Here is a 19,709-nt window from a genome sequence, read left to right as displayed (position 1 = left end):
TTCACTGCAGGGGCGCAGACCTGTCCTTTCTGCTAGAAATTGTTCTGTTACAGACTGAAAAGCCAGTACTACTAGTGCCAGGACAGCCCTTGCGGCTACAAAGTCTCGTTCAGAAATCAGACATCAGCCTCACGAGTAATTTTATAGTTAGAGGCAGGCAAACCATGGAGGAAGTGATGATCACGATTGAAAAAAACAACCTCCACAACATCCCAAAGCACACGCATGCTTTTCTGGAATAAAACTAGTCTAGCATTACAGCTAAATTTCACAGAGCTTAGGATAAAGTTTGACAAAGGTAACATGCAGCAATGGAAATAAATATTCTGATATATTTAGTTGGTAGCCTCACTACAAAATCATGTTCTATTTTGGTTGCTACCAGTTTTCATATGCCACCAAGCTATGCAAGATGGGCTTTAACAGCCAGCAGAGCTACTCTGTTATTTGTGCATAGTTTATTACACCTGTTTTCACTTCTTGTTTAGGCCTGGGACAGTAATCATGAACAAATAAAAGGATGTATTTTATGTAGGCTTTCAAAGACTCGTTTAATTGCTTTAGGTCTCAGAAGGAAGAGATACTTTTGGAGCCAAACTTCCTGGATCTCTCAACAAACAGGAAACACAATGAAGCTACTACAAAGAGCAGTTGAGTCTCTTAGCAGTAAAACAGAACCAAAACCATTGACAATTCACATAAAACAGTTGCGTTCTGGAGTTTGGGGTTTTTTTTTTTTCCCTTCAACCTTCTTTTGACAATGGAGGTGATATTCCTAGCTACACTCACTTTCTCTGTTTGGCTGTCCCTCCCGTCCTCGAGTTTAGAAGAAGTGAGTATTTTGTGTTTCCTATTTTCAGTCCTACATTTCAACATTCAAATTTGGTTCAAAGCTTTTAATCTGGGGATGACAACTTCCATGACCTACAAGGGTAAGGCCACAGGCAGAGTACCTCAGTTTGCTCTCCAAACATAACATCTTCAGCAACGTGCTACTTGTAGAGGTCACAGTGGAGATTCACCCTGGCTTCAAAATGTTGCAAAGTAATGGTTATTATGGGAAAGGTAACCACGCTTCCTGCAGAATGGTTTAATACGAAGGTCACTCTTGTGGACCGGCAAACTGTCCTCTCTGAACCATGGGGATGAGGAATTATAGCTGTATCAGCTGACAAGTAACTGTAGCACTGTTCACCCAAATTTAGCATTTAACATAACAGATGAATTGAGGACTTGTCCATATTCACTTATTTCTCCAGGGCATTTCTTACACCTTTGACAACTGTACTGGGACTGCTGCCAAAAACACTGTTTTCCTTAGCTGCTGAGCATCTCTGTCCTCAAATGAACGTTTGTGTCTTCCTCCCAGGACCTCCACTTGGAGATAAGTAACATCTACCCTGAAGACTACATCAGCTACAACAAACAATCAGGATCAGAGTGTGTTCAGCCACACCACCACAGTGTTAATTATACTGGTTTTCATACTAAGCTTCCTCTTGCTGCTGATCAGCAGATTTGAATACTCAAAGTAGCCTATGCAACTGCACAATATATTGACATCTGCTTTGACCATCACCCTCATGACACTTTCAGGTCAATCCAAGCAAAAGGGTCAGTGTCAATCTGGACTAGGGTAACCTGCTTGATAAACACGTGAATGCTGTTACAGCTGAAGTCTGCTGCTGCAGGAGGCAACAGCATCCGGCGTGCTCAAGCTGTCTGTTAGAGCCCTTATGGCTAACTACAGCTCAGGTGGTTGTGCTATTCTCTTTGCATTTTTTCCCATGAACTGAACGTGAGGTACCCAATACCACTAGAAGATAAGCTAGCTAATGCAGATTAATCAAGCCTCATTTTTAACCTTATAATCTTTACTGACAACACAGCTTGAGCTAAGCATGCCTGATTTTGCAAAAGGGCTACTGCCCAAAAGCTACAGCTTTCCTTCTGGCAGAAACAGCATCAGCTGAATACATTCTTGCCTGGAGAACAGTACATCACAAGGTGGCTAGGCTTAAAAGAAACCTTTGGATCCAACCAGAGTTATTACAGCTTGCTACAAGTGTGAGTTTTTCCACAGAGTGGAAAGGGCAGATGGTTTCATATACACATGTTTATCAGGACATGGGAAATAACCTGTTTCAGAGCTTGAAAAGAAAAGCAAGTCAGACACTTGGTTTTCTTCTCATCCAGAAGGAAGGGCAGCAGAGCCAATGCCGTGCCCTTGGCAACAAACGCACAATCAAGAACTCTGTGATTCAATTTTTCATATCCTCTGGGAGCAGACATGAGGACATGCACAGCAAAGGCATTACTTAGCAGACGATTATCACTGAAGAACCTCACTATCTACCCCTTCCAACAGATCTGCTGTTTTTCAACTACATAAAAATAATGATTTAAAAGATGGGAAGTCATCCATTTTATGAAAGATCCATTATCCTGCTGTCTATATATTTAGTAATAATACTGATGTGTCAGTTTATTACGTATTTTTCATACCCTCCTATAACCCTTGCATGCAAAATATACTTGCAAATTATGAATGCACAATTATTATGTTGCCAGTATTATGGTTTGTGCAACAAATATGACAGGATTTTAGGTATTAATATATTCATTATCTCTTCACATACATCTTAAGGACAATATAAATTTCTTTAGCAATTAATTTCTTAATCCTCCTCATTCTTACATTTCTCTTAATTGTCTTCATTACTGTGTCTCATAACTCATTCATTTTCGAGAGCAGCAGAAAAATTAAGACACTGAAGGAGAATCAGCATCACTTACTGTGATAGCCTGGATCCTCAGAAAAGTTAGCAAGGCCTAACAAGTGTGACTAATCAATCCGAGAAATCTGCTCTTGCCACTTAGGACACTATTCTCTCCCTGCATCTTGCACAGCCTGCCCAATTCTTGCTACTTTGTAAGAGAGGTGACCAAAATAAACGTGTTCCTGCAACACAGCCCTTTCAAACCACATGCTGGCATCTTCGCTCAAGTCCATCTTTACTAGCATTGTTAGCTTTACAGTGAACCAACTAACTTTTGGGCAGACGTTCTATTTTTTTATTTAAGAGCACGATCAGTCCTAAGATGGAAGTAGGTCAGTAGCTGAATGTGTCCTGCAACAAGATTTGCTGGAGCTCCTGTAACTAAACCAAGTCAGCAGTAGTGTTCTTAGCCTCCACTGAGAATAAACCTCTGAAAAGCAGTATAAATGAAGAGAAAATAGAGACTATATAGACTTCCCCAGCAGCCTACAGAGAACATTCTAGGTTTACAAAATAAGAACATTCTGAAAACTGAAGCAGACCTTCAGCACTCAGCTACTTCACTCCCCGCAACAAACATTGCAGTGCACTTTTAAGGACAGAAGTCTAAGGAGGATAAATGAATGCTGCAAATGTCACTATTTTAATCCTGAAATAACCTTATAACCTGAAATACTATTACGTTGTGTGAGTTTAAAGAATTAGGAAGTTTGAGACAATGTGTGCTGAGATATTATTCAAGCAGGGTAAATATTAATTCCCACAAAGTAACTTTTTTTTTGTTTTTTTTCAACATCGCTGGAAGATTATCATCTTCACCATGAATATACAAAAACATTTCACAATTAAAAATGGAAAGAGAAAAGGGAATGAACATAAAAGTTTACAACTGATTCTTATTTTTATCCTTTTACACATGAAGACTGTGAATGATGCTTTCATACATTCTAAATATCTGATTCTTAAATTCAGCCTGGCGACAACACACTCCTATATATAAATACTTCTGCTGCTGCCGCCGTTCACTTAATGCTTTAACATTCCTTTAACCTTTGTAAGATGCTACTGTAAAGTTCAATCATTTCCCTGTATGCATTTCATTATAAGAAAAACACTGCAGAATGAGGAGGTTGAATTTTCTGGAATGACAGTAATTCCTGGAAGCAGAAGGCTTAAAAACACAACTTCCAGATTAATATGAAGATTAACACTCATTCCTCTGATTTAGCAAAAGGATCTCTTGACAAGCCTGATTGCCAAAGTTTAGTCTGTCTTCACCCATGCCTACCTTTACTAACATTACTCCTGACTTCTGTGGGTTTTAAAACAAGTTTTCATATGCCAATACCTGAAAGATGCTAGAGACTTGCAAATTTCACTGAAGTAAATTTAATAACACATTCGGGAAGGCAGCGTAAGTTAACATATGCACCTCTCATTTTTGAAAGTAGTATGCAGATTTGTATGCATATGCACAGAAGTTTCTTATAATCCAGTTCCACCATATTCTTTGAAAATTACATCACAAACTGACATTACTTGCTGCAAGCCTGACAGCAGCTTGAGCATACATTTTAAAAAACAAAGCCCAGAGCTTGCTTAGAAATGGTAACATTTTAAGTTCTTAAGCTACTACAGGAAGTAAAATTGCAAATTAACATAATCTTTATCTATTATCCATGGGATCAAATAAGCCATAAATTCCTCCAGGATTAGCTACACTGATGAAAACCTAGGAAATATTCTGATTCAAATCATGGTACACACGGATATGAAAACATAGCAGAAGGAAGAGAAACAAAAACCAGTTTGTTTCCACAGTACATACATTCTGGTGGAAGTCTGTTCTTTCTAAAAGCAAGTCTTTCAGTTTTCTTTCTGCTTTCTGCCAAACTAAACAGGACTCCGTAAACATACTGACGAACTGGCCTATAAAGGAGAGCAGCAGGAGGCAGGTCTTTGTTGGCTTCATCTTCTATAGAAACGGCAATTTTGATTTCACCCTTTTGCATGAAAGAAAGCAGAAAAATATGACATGTATAGTGAACAGAAAGTAGTTAGATATGCATGGTAACTCAACACAGCTCTAACATATATCTCACCTAGTCAAGAAAACTGATTCAGCAGTAATGTGGGTCTTTGGCATGTGAAGGTAACACCAGAAGAGAATTAGCCTACATCTACTAGCTTCCCTCCATTTAATCTCCAGGCTCTGATTATCCCTGTAGCTTTCCTCTTTCTGTTCTCCATCACACACCTTTTTTTTGTGTGTGGACAATCTACAGGTAAGGATTACCTAAATATCGATTTTCAAATATGGACACTTTGAGACTGAAACAGTACACATGAAAATACAGTAATGTGCTTTTAGACAGTCCAAGCACGTTTGAATCTGATCTAGATTTTAGACCGTTATTTCAAAAAATATTCAGGCTGTCTAAGAACACCAGTGTTTGGTGCAAGGATCTGAAACAGTATTGGGAACTCACTGTAAAAAACAACATTGTGAGAAGACCTGATAAAAAAATTGTAACAGGGAATTACATAAGTAAGGTTGGTTTTGAATGTATATAAATAAAGCTTTAGCATTTCATACTTTTTCAGAAAAAAAGCATGAAGGAACCTTCCAACATTCTCTCTCAAAACAGCAGCAACATCTTATGTTTTCTATGTCTGTGCATCAAACCATGTTAAAATTTTCTTGGAAAACAACTGACTTCATTGCATCGCTCCCAAATATCAGAGATTATTTTCAACACTGACAAGCAAGCATGCTGTTTTGCTACTTTCACTTAAAACAACAAGTAAACTGTCCCAGTAACAAATACTGTAAATGACATCTTGGAGTGATTACATTAGGATATCCTCAGGTTTAATTCAGACAGTGCTTCTTTAGGTATGAGGTATGTCTAAAAGGTCTCTATACATTAACAGCAACATAACCTGGAACACCTCTACATGCCAATTTCTAAAGAATCTCGTAATTATACAAAAAGGTATGTCTCAGTAAAGTATACCCATGACATACTTCAGGTCGCCTGGGCATACTTGTCCAAAAGCATTTCAGATAGTGGGAAAAGAAAAACAGTCTTAAGTAGTACTGATTTATTTTTTTATGCAGCCATCTCTATAGACTGACATTTTTTCCTGTGTTTGGAGATGGTTTCTCAAATGCAAGCATTTAATTCACTTCCTCCTGGTGTGAGATATGATGCACCAAGTTGGGGGGGAGTGTTGATCTGCCAGAGGGCAGGGGCTCTGCAGAGGGGCCTGGCCAGGCCGGGCCGATGGGCCGAGGCCACCGCATGGGGTTCGAGGGGGCTGAGTGCCGGGCCCTGCCCGGGGGTCACACCAGCCCCAGCAGCGCTGCGGGCTGGGGGCAGGGGGCTGGGAACTGCCCGGCGGGGGAGGGCCGGGGGGCGCTGGCTGACGGCCGGCTGGGCATGGGCCAGCGGTGTGCCCAGGTGGCCAAGGGCTTCCTGGCTTGTGTCAGAAACTGTGTGGCCAGCAGGGCCAGGGCGGTGACCGTCCCCCTGCCCTCGGCACTGGTGAGGCCGCCCCTCCAACCCTGGGTTCAGTCCTGGGCCCCTCATGACAACAAAGACATTGAGGTGCTCGAGTGCACCCAAAGAAGAGCAACAGGGCTGGGGAAGGGGCTGGAGCACAAGTCTGATGAGAAGCGCTGAGAGCACTGGGGGTGTTCAGCCTGGAGACAAGGGGGCTCAGGGGGACCTTCTCATTCTGCACAGCTGCCCGACAGGGGCTGTAGCAAGGTGGGGTCAGCCTGTTCCCCAACTGAGAAGCAACAGGATGAGAGGAAACGGCCTCAAGTTGTGCCAGGGGAGGTTTAGGTTGGAGATCAGGAAAAATCTCTTCACTGAAAGGGTGGTCAAGCACTGGAACAGGCTGCCCACCCAGCCACCTCCATTCCTGGAGGTATTTAAAAGATGTGTATTAGTGGCACTTAAGGACATGGTTCAGTGGTGGGCTTGGCAGTGTTAGGTTAGGTTTATGGTTGGACTCAATGATCTTAAGGGTCTTTTCGAACCTAAACGATTTTGTGATTAAACATCAAGTAGTATTTAAATGTACTAAGAATATTTGCCTAGGCAAAGTGCGAAACAGAACTGGCATCAATGGTCTTCACACACCTTTTGATTCTTCCCTACTTTTCTTTGATGAAGAAGCCAAGAACGTGACAGCAACACAAGCTATGGTGCAAAACACACACATGGGAAATCGGAAATCCAAACCTCAACCTTGATGCAGAAACTTTGCTATTTACAGATTTCAAATTCCTGCCTGCAGTCCTTGTTGCCGTGAAGCAGATTTTTTAAGATGAATATAAGTTAATAGGAATGCCAACAGTGCCATTTTGCTAGATGCTGAACAAATATGTACATTGAATGGGCTTGATGAGAACCAGTACTAGGAGTTTTGAACACTAAAAAGGGGAAGAAGTTTAAAGTTGTCTTATGCTGGGACTCATCTCTTTGTATGTAGAAGGAACAACAAACAGGTCTTTTGAGAGTACATTAAGTCAAATACGGAGTTGTGCAGGAATATCACTGCTCTGTGTCCTTCCCTGTTCAACACAAAGCAGACTTCAGCAGCTTCCAGACACAATGAAGCAGGTTATCACTGCCTATTTCTGTAAGAAGCTCTCCCTTTGCTTTTTTTTTTCCCCACTGGACACACTGAGTCCTAGGCTGCGTGAAAATGCTTGCAGCTTACCTGGGGATCTGAAGGCTAGCACATAAAATAGCCAAACCAAGAAAAAAACAAAAAAAAAGCCATCAGAAATGTTCTTCCAAACTAAAATGAACAAAAATTCAGAACATCGTCGAGTTCATCTATAATTGTGTTTTCAGACTGCACAAAAGGGATTTCTTATAGCTACTATGTTCCTATCAGGGCTAGCTAGCAGGGATGGGAGGGATCAGATTGTGAGGGAAAACAATCTAAGTATTTTTGAACACTGAAAATAGAAAAGACTTGGCACAGACACCAAAGCACATACGCAGGAGTTTTTGGATGGAAATGGGCTCTATATAAAAACACTTGGACACATATAAACACACACATACAAAGACATATACACACATGTGTAGAGATACAAAAATATCCACATATATTCAGGAAAAATGATTATTTTTGTAAGTAAACACTTCTAATTACAGTCATTTCATATTTATTGGAACAATGTAACTAATGAGATCAGTGGTTACAAAACAGGGGGGAAAAATTGTTAGAAGCACTAAAACGGACCAAAACTTAAAGCATTAAAAAGGATGTACATTTATGATACTCTTTAGACAGAAACACAAGTGCAATTATCTTTATAGAATCATTATTTCACAGTATGTAATTTTAAAATGTCATACCTTGGTTAGGACATGAAAGATGTAGGGATACATTAACCCCTTCTTGTGCCTGTGTTCTGCCACTCTTAATACTTCAGGTGCTACAGGAGGTAATGGAGGGGTAGTAATATCCATGTGGTTTCTAGTGGGCATTGACAAGAGGCATGGGATTTGTGGATTACTGGTTTGATTCCCTTTGACATCAGCTGCCTGACTTCCTGAAGAAGCACTAGAGGAACCTTCTGCCTATAACAGAACACAGAAAATAAAGTACTTTTGAATGTGTACGGAAACATCCCAGGATCCCAGCCAAGAGAAACAGCGAATTTCCTTCTTCACCCACAGTGAAAATAGTAAATCTTCACGTCATGTTGTATGGGTATATAGAAAACATTAACAAAAGCTGGCTAGAAGATTTTCAGAAAACATAAACTTTTAGACAACGGTTGCTAGCAGAAGCAAATTACTGAAAAAATAAATATAGTAAAGCTTTAATTTATTAAGAGCAACAGAAATTATTATTTTCTTTAATTGTTAATTGCACAATACAAAAGGGACACTGATGACCTCTTAATGAAATGTGAATGACCTCTTAACTATTTCCAAGATACTACCAACTAAATGGGTTAACTGACAGCCACAAAGTCTGAAACTTATCAAGACTTCCATTAACACCCACCTCCTCAGTTTGCATTTCTAAATGAAGCAAAAAACCCTACATAGTTCAATTTAAAGACATTTAAAATATAGTGTCTGAACTCAAAAGCCTTATAAAAGTTTAGTTGCTTTTGTCTGATTTTTTTGTAAACTGAATTTTTCTGTCTAAGAGGATTGTAAGAGAAAATGGCAACATTTTCTGACTGGAAGATCAAGTGGCATTTTATTCCACTTCTAGAAAGGTAGTTCACAAATTTATAGGAAAAGTATGATGCATAAAAACATACTGTAAAGCTCCCAGTGAATAAGCCTTTTTTAAGCATTTATGCTGTATCTCTCGTAGATACTACCAAAAAAAGTAGACTTAATTCCTAAAAATCCTTGTCTTCAAAACTGAAAGCTGTTTTTACCTTAAGGGTTCATACTGGTTTTATACCTATAAACTATTATAGTAGCATTAAATACTTTTGAGACAGAAATTTGTTTACTTGATATAACATGCATGAGTATTTCCAGAATTTGTGTAGAAAATTTCACATGCTTCATGAGACTTCAAAAGCAAAGCTGAAACAGAAATGGCCAAAGCCATGAAATTTCACAGAACAAGCAACATAAAAATAAGCCCAAACAAGCTCAGCTTGTTTACTTCAGGCTCTCAGAAAAAATACAAACTTGCATATGAAACCAAACAAACCCATGCAGCTTCCAAAAACCTTCTCTAGAAAGGTGCATATTAGTAAAAACATGCTTGAGCAAAGTATCAAAGGGGCAACATTAATTTCAGATTACATTTTAAGCACACAATCAAAGAGAACATTACTGAAAGATGAGATTTTAGCATTGGTAATCTAGACCTCATTTTATGTACAAAAATAAAAACATACAGAAGAAAAGGTTAAAACTTGTAAACCACAACACTTGAACACAATAAACTAATACAGAATGGTTTTATAAACACACGAGCTATCACAGCTCTATTAAATCTGTATTATATTATCAAATATTTATCACTTTAAATATTTCTGTCCCTTTCTTCTACTACTCCAACAACTAGAAGTCAGTGATACTGGACCAGAAAGAGAAGTTTACAGAACTGCCAAGTACTGGGGACATGGAAGGAAGACAAAAAACCCCACAGATGCTAGCAACTCCTTCCCCATTTGCAGTGCTGGATCTGCTCCAGGGATATTCAAACACCTAAGCTGAGGAATTACTGCAGTTAAAAGTTTGGGGTTTTTCTTTAGTAATATACATCCACCCAAATGAGATGAGCATACCTTTGTCATGTATAATCATGCAGTGAGACAATTATGAGCAAAGAATTTTAAGTCAAGTGGAAGTAGTGTCAAGACTGCTGCTACTGGTCTGATCTATGCTAGATTTTCAGCATTTTAAATTACCTCAGAAATTCACAGCGTACTCAGCTGAATCTTGAGGAAATAGTTCTTTTTTTAAATTGTTAATATATACCTCTCTAGGAAATGAGTTCATCTACAAAATGTACTCATCATCCTCCCTGTCAGGCTCAACAGATGCAGCTCTCCTCTCCTGCTACTGAAGACTAAGAAGTGGTTTGATACTAAAAAAAAAACAAAACAGGCAAGGAAAACTCACAAGCATTTATAAATTAATTTGGATTCATTTAAGTGGGACTGCATGTATACATCTATTGGGAAGTTTAATCACTACTCATACAGCTACTTCTGCATGTATGAAGACAGGCGGTGCAGCATGTCCCACCCGTCCATCGCCCAGCTTCAAGGAGGCACTACTGCCACCCTGGCTACCCGCCCCCCCTCCGCAGGACACGGGGCTGTGCAGCACACACGCAGGGCTGCAGCTGGGATGCACTGGGCTTCCTACATGGCCCATAATACACAGAAGAATGGAATGTAATAGGTCAGATTAGCATTTGCATATGGTGACTAATCTGCAGGCAGATACAATTATCGTACGGGGCGTAGTCTGCAAAAATAATAACCACTGATGGATGAAATCATCAGCTTGATATTTTCAGCACAAAGCTCAGGCTTACTGGAATTTCCATGCCAAAGGTACAGGAAAAATGTTCTGTTTGTCTGCAGTGTAACTAACTGGTAATTGGGTTTTTCTGACACAAAATTAGTGGTGTAGAGTTTCCATCACAAAGTTCTGGAGATACTAAGTGCAAAGGCTTTGAATGTTCTTTCCAAACACGGTTCAACCTTGGAATACATACAGACCATCATACTCTTAATTTGACAATAGTTTCAAATCTTGAAGAAATTTAATAGGATAATGTTAAGTCTCTATCAAGGGCTTAGTTATCCCATCCTTACTCAGTTAAGTAGCAATACATTCTAACTGGTTCCATGGAGCTACTTTATATATTACGTGAAATTCATACCAGGCGGTTATAAAGGACTTCTACCCCTCAGCTGAGCTTTAATACACCTATAATGGTCTGTGGCTGTGTGCTAGAGCTGTTCTCATTACACTGCAGGTTATGAGACATGGACTTTGAACCCAGGGACACTTGAGACTACTGTACTCCTTAATAAAAACTAAAATAATGCACTACTATAAACACAGACAGCAATAGCTAAGGATGAGATGGTTAGCTAGTGAGTAAAAAAGTTTATTGATTTCCTTCTATTTTATATTTGGTATTTACTAACACAACCCATTTATTTTTCATTTGTATGTATACACTACAATATTCCTTGGAAAACTTCTTACTGTGCTTTAAAGCTGTTGTTTTGTAATTCAAAAAAATGTGTAAAAGTTTACACTAAATCCTACAGATCAATATTGAAAATTCTACTCAGGACTTTGCTGTAAAGCTTTAATATAAAATAAAAAATTGTGATGTTTGGAACGTAAAGAATTACCTTTGTTTGGTCTCCCAGCTCTCCACGTGCTTGACTTTCCGACTGGGTGCCTGTTTTCTCCCAGCCTATTTTGTTCCCACTGACATGGCTGAAGGACAACAAAGGAAAACACAGTATTAAAGTGCTCTTTAAGATACAATGGGATAAATACTTGGTGACTGTTATTGCTGTGGGCCGGAGCCTCTGATTTTAAGGGATGCTTTGTATTAGAAATGTCAATTTGTAAGTCTTGAAGAGACTTCAATACCAACATTCATTCATTTACACTATGTCAACATGTGGATTGTATTTAAAAGCTGTATATTACAATGATTAAATAATGTTCATGCAGAAAAAATTTTTGATTAAATATCTATCACTATGCCAAGTAACTTCCCCATAATTAGAAAACTGCTTCTCCAAACTGCGATATAAATTACACTGTCTACATTTCAGTTTCTGAATTTATTCAAGATTTATGGCATAAAATGCGTAAGGCAACACTATAAAAATGCTGAAAAATATACTATTTTTTCTAAAGCAGGTACATTTCCAGTTCTACACTGCATGGAAACCATACAAACTTACTTGATTTACTAAGCAAAACACATGATTATATTTAAAGTGGATAGCCTGCACCAAAAAAGCGAAGTCCAAGCCATCATGCATACTTGCAGACACACTCAGTATTTAATACCCAGTATTAACATACTTACACTATTATACACAACCCCATACTTTTAGAGGCAACCTCAGGCTAAATCACACTGCTAAAGCCCCAGGCTTTGATTCTCACACTGTAAGCCACTACACCTAACAAGACAAAGGTAAACACAAACTGCCGCTGTTCAAATTTCCTTTTTGTGGGTCAGGAAGCAGTAATTAAATGAAAGTCTGCACAACGTTACTGCCAAGGCCAGACATATGATCTAGAGGAAGCCAGAAATACTTCCACAGTAAACAAGGCACATTAGTAGAACAGAGCAAAAACAATTCCACTGCTGCTTTGTCCCACGCGTGGCCTGTCAATGAGGGCTCTTAAGTCACTGTCCTAAGTGGTGAATTTCTGACATTCATACTAGGTTTCTGTGCAAAGCCACATTATCCCAAAATTTAAGCGGCATAAACATTACAAATTCAGTGAAGTTTTGTAGTTTTTAGCTACCAAAATTTTTATGAATTATACTATGAAGTAGGAATATTTCTTTCATACCACCTAAAGAACCTGAAGGCTTTATGACATTTACCAAAACCTCACTCTCTCCTTCTTTAAATAAAACATAAGGGCAGAAGTGGAAAAACACCCAACATTATTTGGTTTTGGATTTCTGCTTGTTAAGGAGCAAGGCAACTAGAGTGAACCATGGATGTGTCTGCAGTCATAGTGACCTAAAACTATTTTTTAAGGTCTATCATATCACTAATTTGCAGATTTCTTGCTTTCAGGATACTGGTGAATGACTCTGAACGTGAATTTATTTTAACATAAGCTGAGTAAGAAAACACCCTCATGAAAAACTTACTTCACTGCACCTCCATTGCCTTCATCATTGTCGGAGGACGAAGATGTAGAAGAGGCAGGAAAGTAGGTTGAATCCACATGATTAGGGCTCCCACTCTGAGCTGGATTTATTGGAGAAGATCGTTCATACAATGGTGTATGTTTTCCTTCGTGAGGAATGTTACTGTAGTTGTTCTGCTCAGAAAGACTTTTTCCACCTGTTTCCAAGGTGATGGCTGGCTCAGAGAGACTATATGGGTATGGACCCTGACCTTGGGCCCCACCCTGATTGGACATCTGCTGGGCCTAAAATAAAGTGATCATTCTTAAGTGAAGGTAACAAAAAGGCTTTTTTTAAAAAACAAACTATTTATCAAGTGGCATTTTCCAAACACACACGTTAAAACTCAGCCATCTTGAATATCCACAAGAATTGTTCTGCCGGGGTCTACAGCATCACTATAGTTCCAGACTTAAAATTCAATCAGTGAATCCCCATGCTAAAAAAAGTTAAGATATACCTTGGCCACCTAGATTTTAATTTGATGAGCACAGCAGGTTTCTCCCAAGGAGAAGGGCAGAGGTCTATACTTACCACAGGTTTTGCTTGTAGTGAGGTCTGTGGAATGTTAAGCATCTGAGAAGGAACATATGGTGGCACTATCCCAGGCATACCAAACTGATTTGGTCTGGCTGCTGTATTGCAAACAGGGAGGGGAAAAAAAGCAAAGGGGGGGGGGGGGGGGGGAGGAGGAAAGAAAAAAAGAAAAGAAACCACTCATGAAAACACGCACTGACACAATTGCTATCCTTTTTATCCTTTTGCTTTTATAGTTTATTTATTCTTGTTCTGTTAGCATTACTGTTTTCTAGTATGCCTTTAAATCAGTTTCATTAATTTTTGTCTTTTAATAAAAATACTTTGTAGCTTGTGAAGTCTATTTTATTTGTCTCACCTCCTCTCAGTTCTTTCTGTCTCTCACTACTGCACATTTCTATTCTACCTGGGAATTAAAGGAAGCTTAAAAGAAAAAAAAAAAGCCCAAGATGTCATAAAGGAGGAGTTGGCAAAAGCAATGTCACGCAGACATGTAATGCTGGCATTTTCTATCATTTGAATATTTGACCTAGATTAGCCTTAATGCCCTTTAATGCAGGTCTTTGACTGTAACTAAAGACACCCCACAAAAACCAAGGAAAAATCTGTATTAGTATACCAGTATGGTAACTGGAAATTTGTAGAAAATTTCAGCTCAAATTATGTGTTAGTGTTAAGAATGAGGTACATGTAGTAAATCCTGTGATCATACAGTTAATTTGTAAGCCTTGAGAATAACCTGTAATGCCAAAACAATTCATGGCTGCAATTTAAGCAGGTATGATATGACATAAAAACATCAAAGACTATAAAGGGATTTCTAAAACATGTCAGATAAGTTCATTGAGAAACAGGAAACCAGTTTTATGGAACAGAAATAGAAACTGCCCTCATGATTGGAATCAGTCACCAGATTTCAATTGTTTACACCACCATACTCTCAAGTGTCCTAATGGCAGAATCAATGCAGCAATAGCTACGAGGAAAATCAGTCCAGGTTGCTCTCCTCTTTTTGGGGAAAGAGCACCACTTCTGCATGTGTCCTGTGAAAACCTTCTTTTGAAACCTCATATTCAAGGACCAATGAAAATTGCCAGAGAATAGAAATATTTTTGTAAGATACTGCTAATAATACTATTTCTGATTTAGGGTTATCCCAGATTTTAGCTAAAATGAAAAGCCTTATTTCTTTGATTACTTACCTAGGTAATGTGGTGGATGAAATGGCATAGGTTTATTAGTTGCCGAGTAATAAGCAACTGCTCTCTTAAATCGAGTAACTTTGTCATCTGTTCTAGACTAAAATAAAAAAAAGATCAGTCAGGAGCAAATCCAGGCATGTCATCTATAGGTCAGCACTGTACTGTAGAGCAGTTAATGTATACCGTATCACACACGGTATTAACGCTTATGGACCCTTGAAGACTACAGCACTACTCCAGCTCAAGAAATATCACGTCAATCCACGTAGGGATAAAGCTTGAAAATACTGACTTCCTGATTCTCTGATTCTCAATGTCAGTGCACAAAGCCAGACCACAAAACCCCTTTAGTTAACAAGAATTTCATTTTAAGGCACTGAGGGTAAATGCAGTATTTTTTCCTTAAGAAAGTGTGGAAAGTGAAATTATGGTATCTGAGACACTGCATATACCAACAGATTTCTATTACCAACTGATGCAAAACACCACTTTTAGCGAATGCAATTCTTCAGCCCAAATGTATAGCACAACTGGTTAAAAAAAAAACAGACCAACCGATTTTTTGCTTTATACTTTACCTGTGAATGTTGAAAAACATCTTTTGCTATGGCATCCAAATCAGTGGTGTCCTGAATATTACGGACGTAGTCAGCTACAGCTTTGATCACTACGTCACAAGGTGGTAAAACTAACTGGTGAGCACGTACCTATGCAAACAAACACATGCCAGTATGAAATAACAGGGTAGCCCAAGATACTTCACTTACAAAGCAGAGAACTGACCTTTTTATTTATTGAAAACATATTCAACAAATTCCATGTTGCCAGATTTAGTAGCTAAAAATTTTTGAGCCTTCCACCTTGTTTTTAGGACTTCACCTTAAACAATGACTCATATGTTTTTCATCTACAGTGTATTTATATGTATCTATGTGAAACCGCACCTCTATGCAAATATTTGCTGGTTAAATATCAGCTCCAACAATAAACAAGATCAACAATGCCAATTACTTTACTGCTTTGCAGTTGGATATTTTCTCTAGTGCAAAACACTTTATCTGATGTGGATACATCAATTTTCTATATATATATACATATATACACACACATATGCCAGAAAATGTTATTTTGATGCAGTTTACGTTCTATTCTGAATATAAAGTGGTATCAGAATTGATGAGAGAGATCCACTGGGAACAGGAAGATCTCTATGCACACAGAAAAGGGAGGATCTGAAAAACAAATGCAGAAAAGGAGTATTTCGAGGAAACTTATTTTCAAGATTCTACAGAAATTGGTCTAAATATTTTTACTTGAAGATTACATAGTTTAATAATTTATGTTTTCAAATTTTGTATATTCCTTTATCTGTAGTAATAGCTTCACATTATATATAACATCTCAGGCAAGAATTTTTTTTCTCTTTTGTATCATACATCAACAAAGAACGATATATGGATTGGCCTTGTTGCTATGATGTGACATAGTTACTTTCTCTTTCAAGCATTTCAATATCAAGATGGTTACAGGGCTGGTTACTCTTCTTGCAGACGCAGAGGAAATTCCTAAGATAATTCCATTGATAAAATAGTTTCAATATTCTGACATTAAAAAACCTGCCATTTCATCATCCAGCGATGGATGTATCTGACCTCCCATATTGACCAACTATTTTAAACAGATAAGAAACACGCACTTAAATGCATGCTAAAAATTGCCCTCGTTTATGACCTGAGCTGATATGAACCATAGATTTGTCTACAAATCAGAGTCCACCCTACCGTCTACTCAAGCTGTTAGGAAAACAAATTCCCATTGATTCACTGGTCACTGACTCAGGCCATGGATTTGAAAAGATAAGAATCACTTTGGACTTTGTAGAAAAAGACCTCTCTTTGTAGCAAGAAGAGCGAGCTGGAAGAACTTTGTGGGACCATGTCCAAAGCCCCTACAGATGAAGCTCCCGCAGCTCAGTGACTAGCAGCTGCAGATGGATGCGCTGTACCAGAAAGTTCTAGGGTCAGCTCTTTGGCCTGATCCCTTCTTGTGTTCACATGGAACGGAGGGGAACTGGACAGTTCTGGAAACACTGGACTTCCACCTCAACATTCTCAATAGGCTCCTCTTGAAAATAAAGTGAGGATTATTCAGTATATGATTATGGGAATTACTGCTCTTACATGCCCTGTGTGATCCTGTCTGCGTTACAGAAACCTCAGGTCAGGCGACCATCCCGGAGTGCTGGGAAATGAAGAGCAGCGTGCGGTGCTGCTGGCTGGGTCTGCAGCACTAATCAGCTTCAGCTCGTTACCTTCCCTCTGTGCGGCACAACGCGCACGCTCGGAGGGGCAGGAAGGAGGTCTCCAACTATGTGTCCTACATTTTAGAGGATGCCTGAGGAATTTATAAAAATTCTGTTTAGAACCTTTGTACAATTCTGGAGCACTACATCTGTGCCTATAGGGGCAGCAAGGTTTTTTTGCTTGTAATATATTTTCATCTGCCTACTTGCAAAATTCAGGCATTCAGGGCTGGAGAGTGCTTTATTATTAACTTTATTTATTATTTATTGTAATTTATTTATTATTTCTAAGATAAGAGAAAATGTGAAAAATCATTATGCTTGCATTCTACACACAGGTATAATAGCTTTCTAGAAAATACTGCAATTCAGTCTTGTCAGAAATGTTTATGCAAAATTCTGATTAATACTTCATTAGTTTTATCTTTGCAACTTCAAAATCTGTACCAGGAGCCATTTTTATTTTATATGGCGTCTACCATATGTAATTATTTTCTTTCCTGCCCTTATTTGATCCTCTCATTATGCAGTTTCTTAAGACTGCCACCTTCATATTTAGACCATGGAATTTTTGCCCAGATTCCCATTTTTATTAATTTCCCTCTCTAATATCTGCTTTTTGCAAATGTCAGGATCTTCATTCTGGTCAGTCTCTACCAGAGATAAGCTCCAGATTTTATAAGCCTAAATTAAGAACAGTTCTGTTTAGTGTAGTCAGTGGCATGGTAATTATTTCTATTTCAGATAGTAAATTCTAAATTCTCACTAGCGTGCATTCCGAATATATACAACAGTACTAAATATGGATCACATTCACATATAAGTTTACAGTCACAAATACTGATGACAAAATTTTGCACCCAGTATCTGCAAGCAGAAGCAATAGATTTTCTTCTCGCTGGTAATTTAAGTCATTTTATGAACACCTACCATTTTATTCGTACGTGTAACAATTACACATCTCTAAAGCAGCTGAATCATGACATGGCTGTGTCACGTTAGACGTGCTCTCTGCAGAGTCCCTTGGAGAAAGCCTGCGTTACTACCTAAGTGTTTCTGCAATCTCTGCTTGAAAATTCAGTGTATGAAAGGAGTAAGCAATCCATCGTTAGTTTTATGTGATCTCCAAGATAGTAATATTTAATAATCCATAAACAGTTAGCATCAAGAGAAGATGTCACATCACTCTAGCACTACTATTCAGCACAGACCCTAGAAGTATGACGCTCAAGCAAGACATATCAAGGGTTTACTATGTGTATTGTCCCCAGTTTAGCTGCTTTTAGACAAACAGCCTAAAGACCTCACTGGAACATATTCTTAATTCCTGAAGTGAGACCTTCTGAATGTTATGTATTATAGATTTAGAGACATGTTCAGATACTTGGATTTTATTTTCTTTTGTTCTGTTTCAATACACATCCAGTCCAGATGTGAGCATACCCTCGAAACTAAAAATGTCAAGACCTAGACAGAAGCCAGAAATTAAAAGTGGAGAAATAAGATGTACTTTCCTGATATTAAAGATTTTTATTCATTTTAGAACCTTGTGGAAATCTAGAATTGTAGATTTTGTACTGAACCATAAATAATGTTCCTAATACTGTGTGCATTAAAAAACAGGCTAAGTCTTACTAAGTATTAGGTATAGGAAAAACTAAGACTTAACAGCAAAAGTTACAGAAAACATGTTCATCATTCAAGTGTACTTTTAGTTGCACATAAAGCATTTCAGCAAAATCAGCATCATTTTTTACCAGCTTCTTATTATAAGAGATTTCTTCCTAGAAGCTATTTTTTCCATATCCTCTACAGAGGAGTTTCAGACAAGCAACATGGAAAAACAATTTAGGAAAGGCAAACATGGGGGTGGATCACACACTTAGAGGTGATCAGGTTAGAAAGTATAACATCTTAAAACAGCACGGGTTTTTTGCTAGTTGTAAAAGGACTACTTCAGTTTCATGACAGACCACTGACAAAAATCACAAGCGACCTATTAATGCACTCTGAAAAGATTAAGTCAGGAAAGGAAATTAATTCTACACAGGTATTTGTCCAAATGAGAGTCACAGAGCAACATTACTAGCCCAGAAGCTACAAGATCAAAATGTCTTGGCTTTGACAAAACAAACTTGCAAAAATACTTTATTGAAAGGGAACAGACTCACATATGCGTAACTCCAGGGGATTACTAGGATACTGTAGAAGATACCTAACTACACTTGGGAAAAGCTCCCCAGTTCTGGGACAACTCCAGCTGCCCACTGTCTTCAGGAAGTGAAGCCTTTAAAACATCAACACAGCATTTACTGTTGTGCCTGCTGGAAACAGATAATCAGTTTAGTTTTATCTTCATTAAAAAAAAAAAAAAAAAAAGAGAACTCTAACACTCAGTTACTGTGAGGTGACACCTAAGGAACTTTTTTTTTTTCACTGGCGAGACGAAAGGCTGAA

General features: G+C 38.4%; 1 protein-coding gene across 4 annotated transcripts in view; it reads right to left on the bottom strand.

Moving 5' to 3' along the window:
- The window catches only part of FAM120A (family with sequence similarity 120A), a 56,048-nt gene that overhangs the window by 19,643 nt on the left and 16,696 nt on the right, over nucleotides 1-19,709 (bottom strand). For 3 of the 4 annotated variants that reach the window (XM_056335675.1, XM_056335673.1, XM_056335676.1), the window contains exons 4-10: nucleotides 15,529-15,657; nucleotides 14,951-15,047; nucleotides 13,746-13,846; nucleotides 13,173-13,456; nucleotides 11,671-11,758; nucleotides 8,165-8,389; nucleotides 4,609-4,783 (exon numbers count right to left, since the gene is read on the bottom strand). In XM_056335675.1, the coding sequence (XP_056191650.1) occupies nucleotides 4,609-4,783; nucleotides 8,165-8,389; nucleotides 11,671-11,758; nucleotides 13,173-13,456; nucleotides 13,746-13,846; nucleotides 14,951-15,047; nucleotides 15,529-15,657 (1,099 nt within the window). The remainder of the gene's footprint in view (nucleotides 1-4,608; nucleotides 4,784-8,164; nucleotides 8,390-11,670; nucleotides 11,759-13,172; nucleotides 13,457-13,745; nucleotides 13,847-14,950; nucleotides 15,048-15,528; nucleotides 15,658-19,709) is intronic. The other variant, XM_056335674.1, reaches the window with a different exon arrangement.

The sequence above is a fragment of the Falco biarmicus genome, chromosome 4, assembly GCF_023638135.1.
Source record: "Falco biarmicus isolate bFalBia1 chromosome 4, bFalBia1.pri, whole genome shotgun sequence".
In the NCBI taxonomy this organism is placed as follows: domain Eukaryota; kingdom Metazoa; phylum Chordata; class Aves; order Falconiformes; family Falconidae; genus Falco; species Falco biarmicus.
Note: the sequence above shows the minus strand (reverse complement) of the source record. Positions and strands in the feature narration are given on the sequence as shown.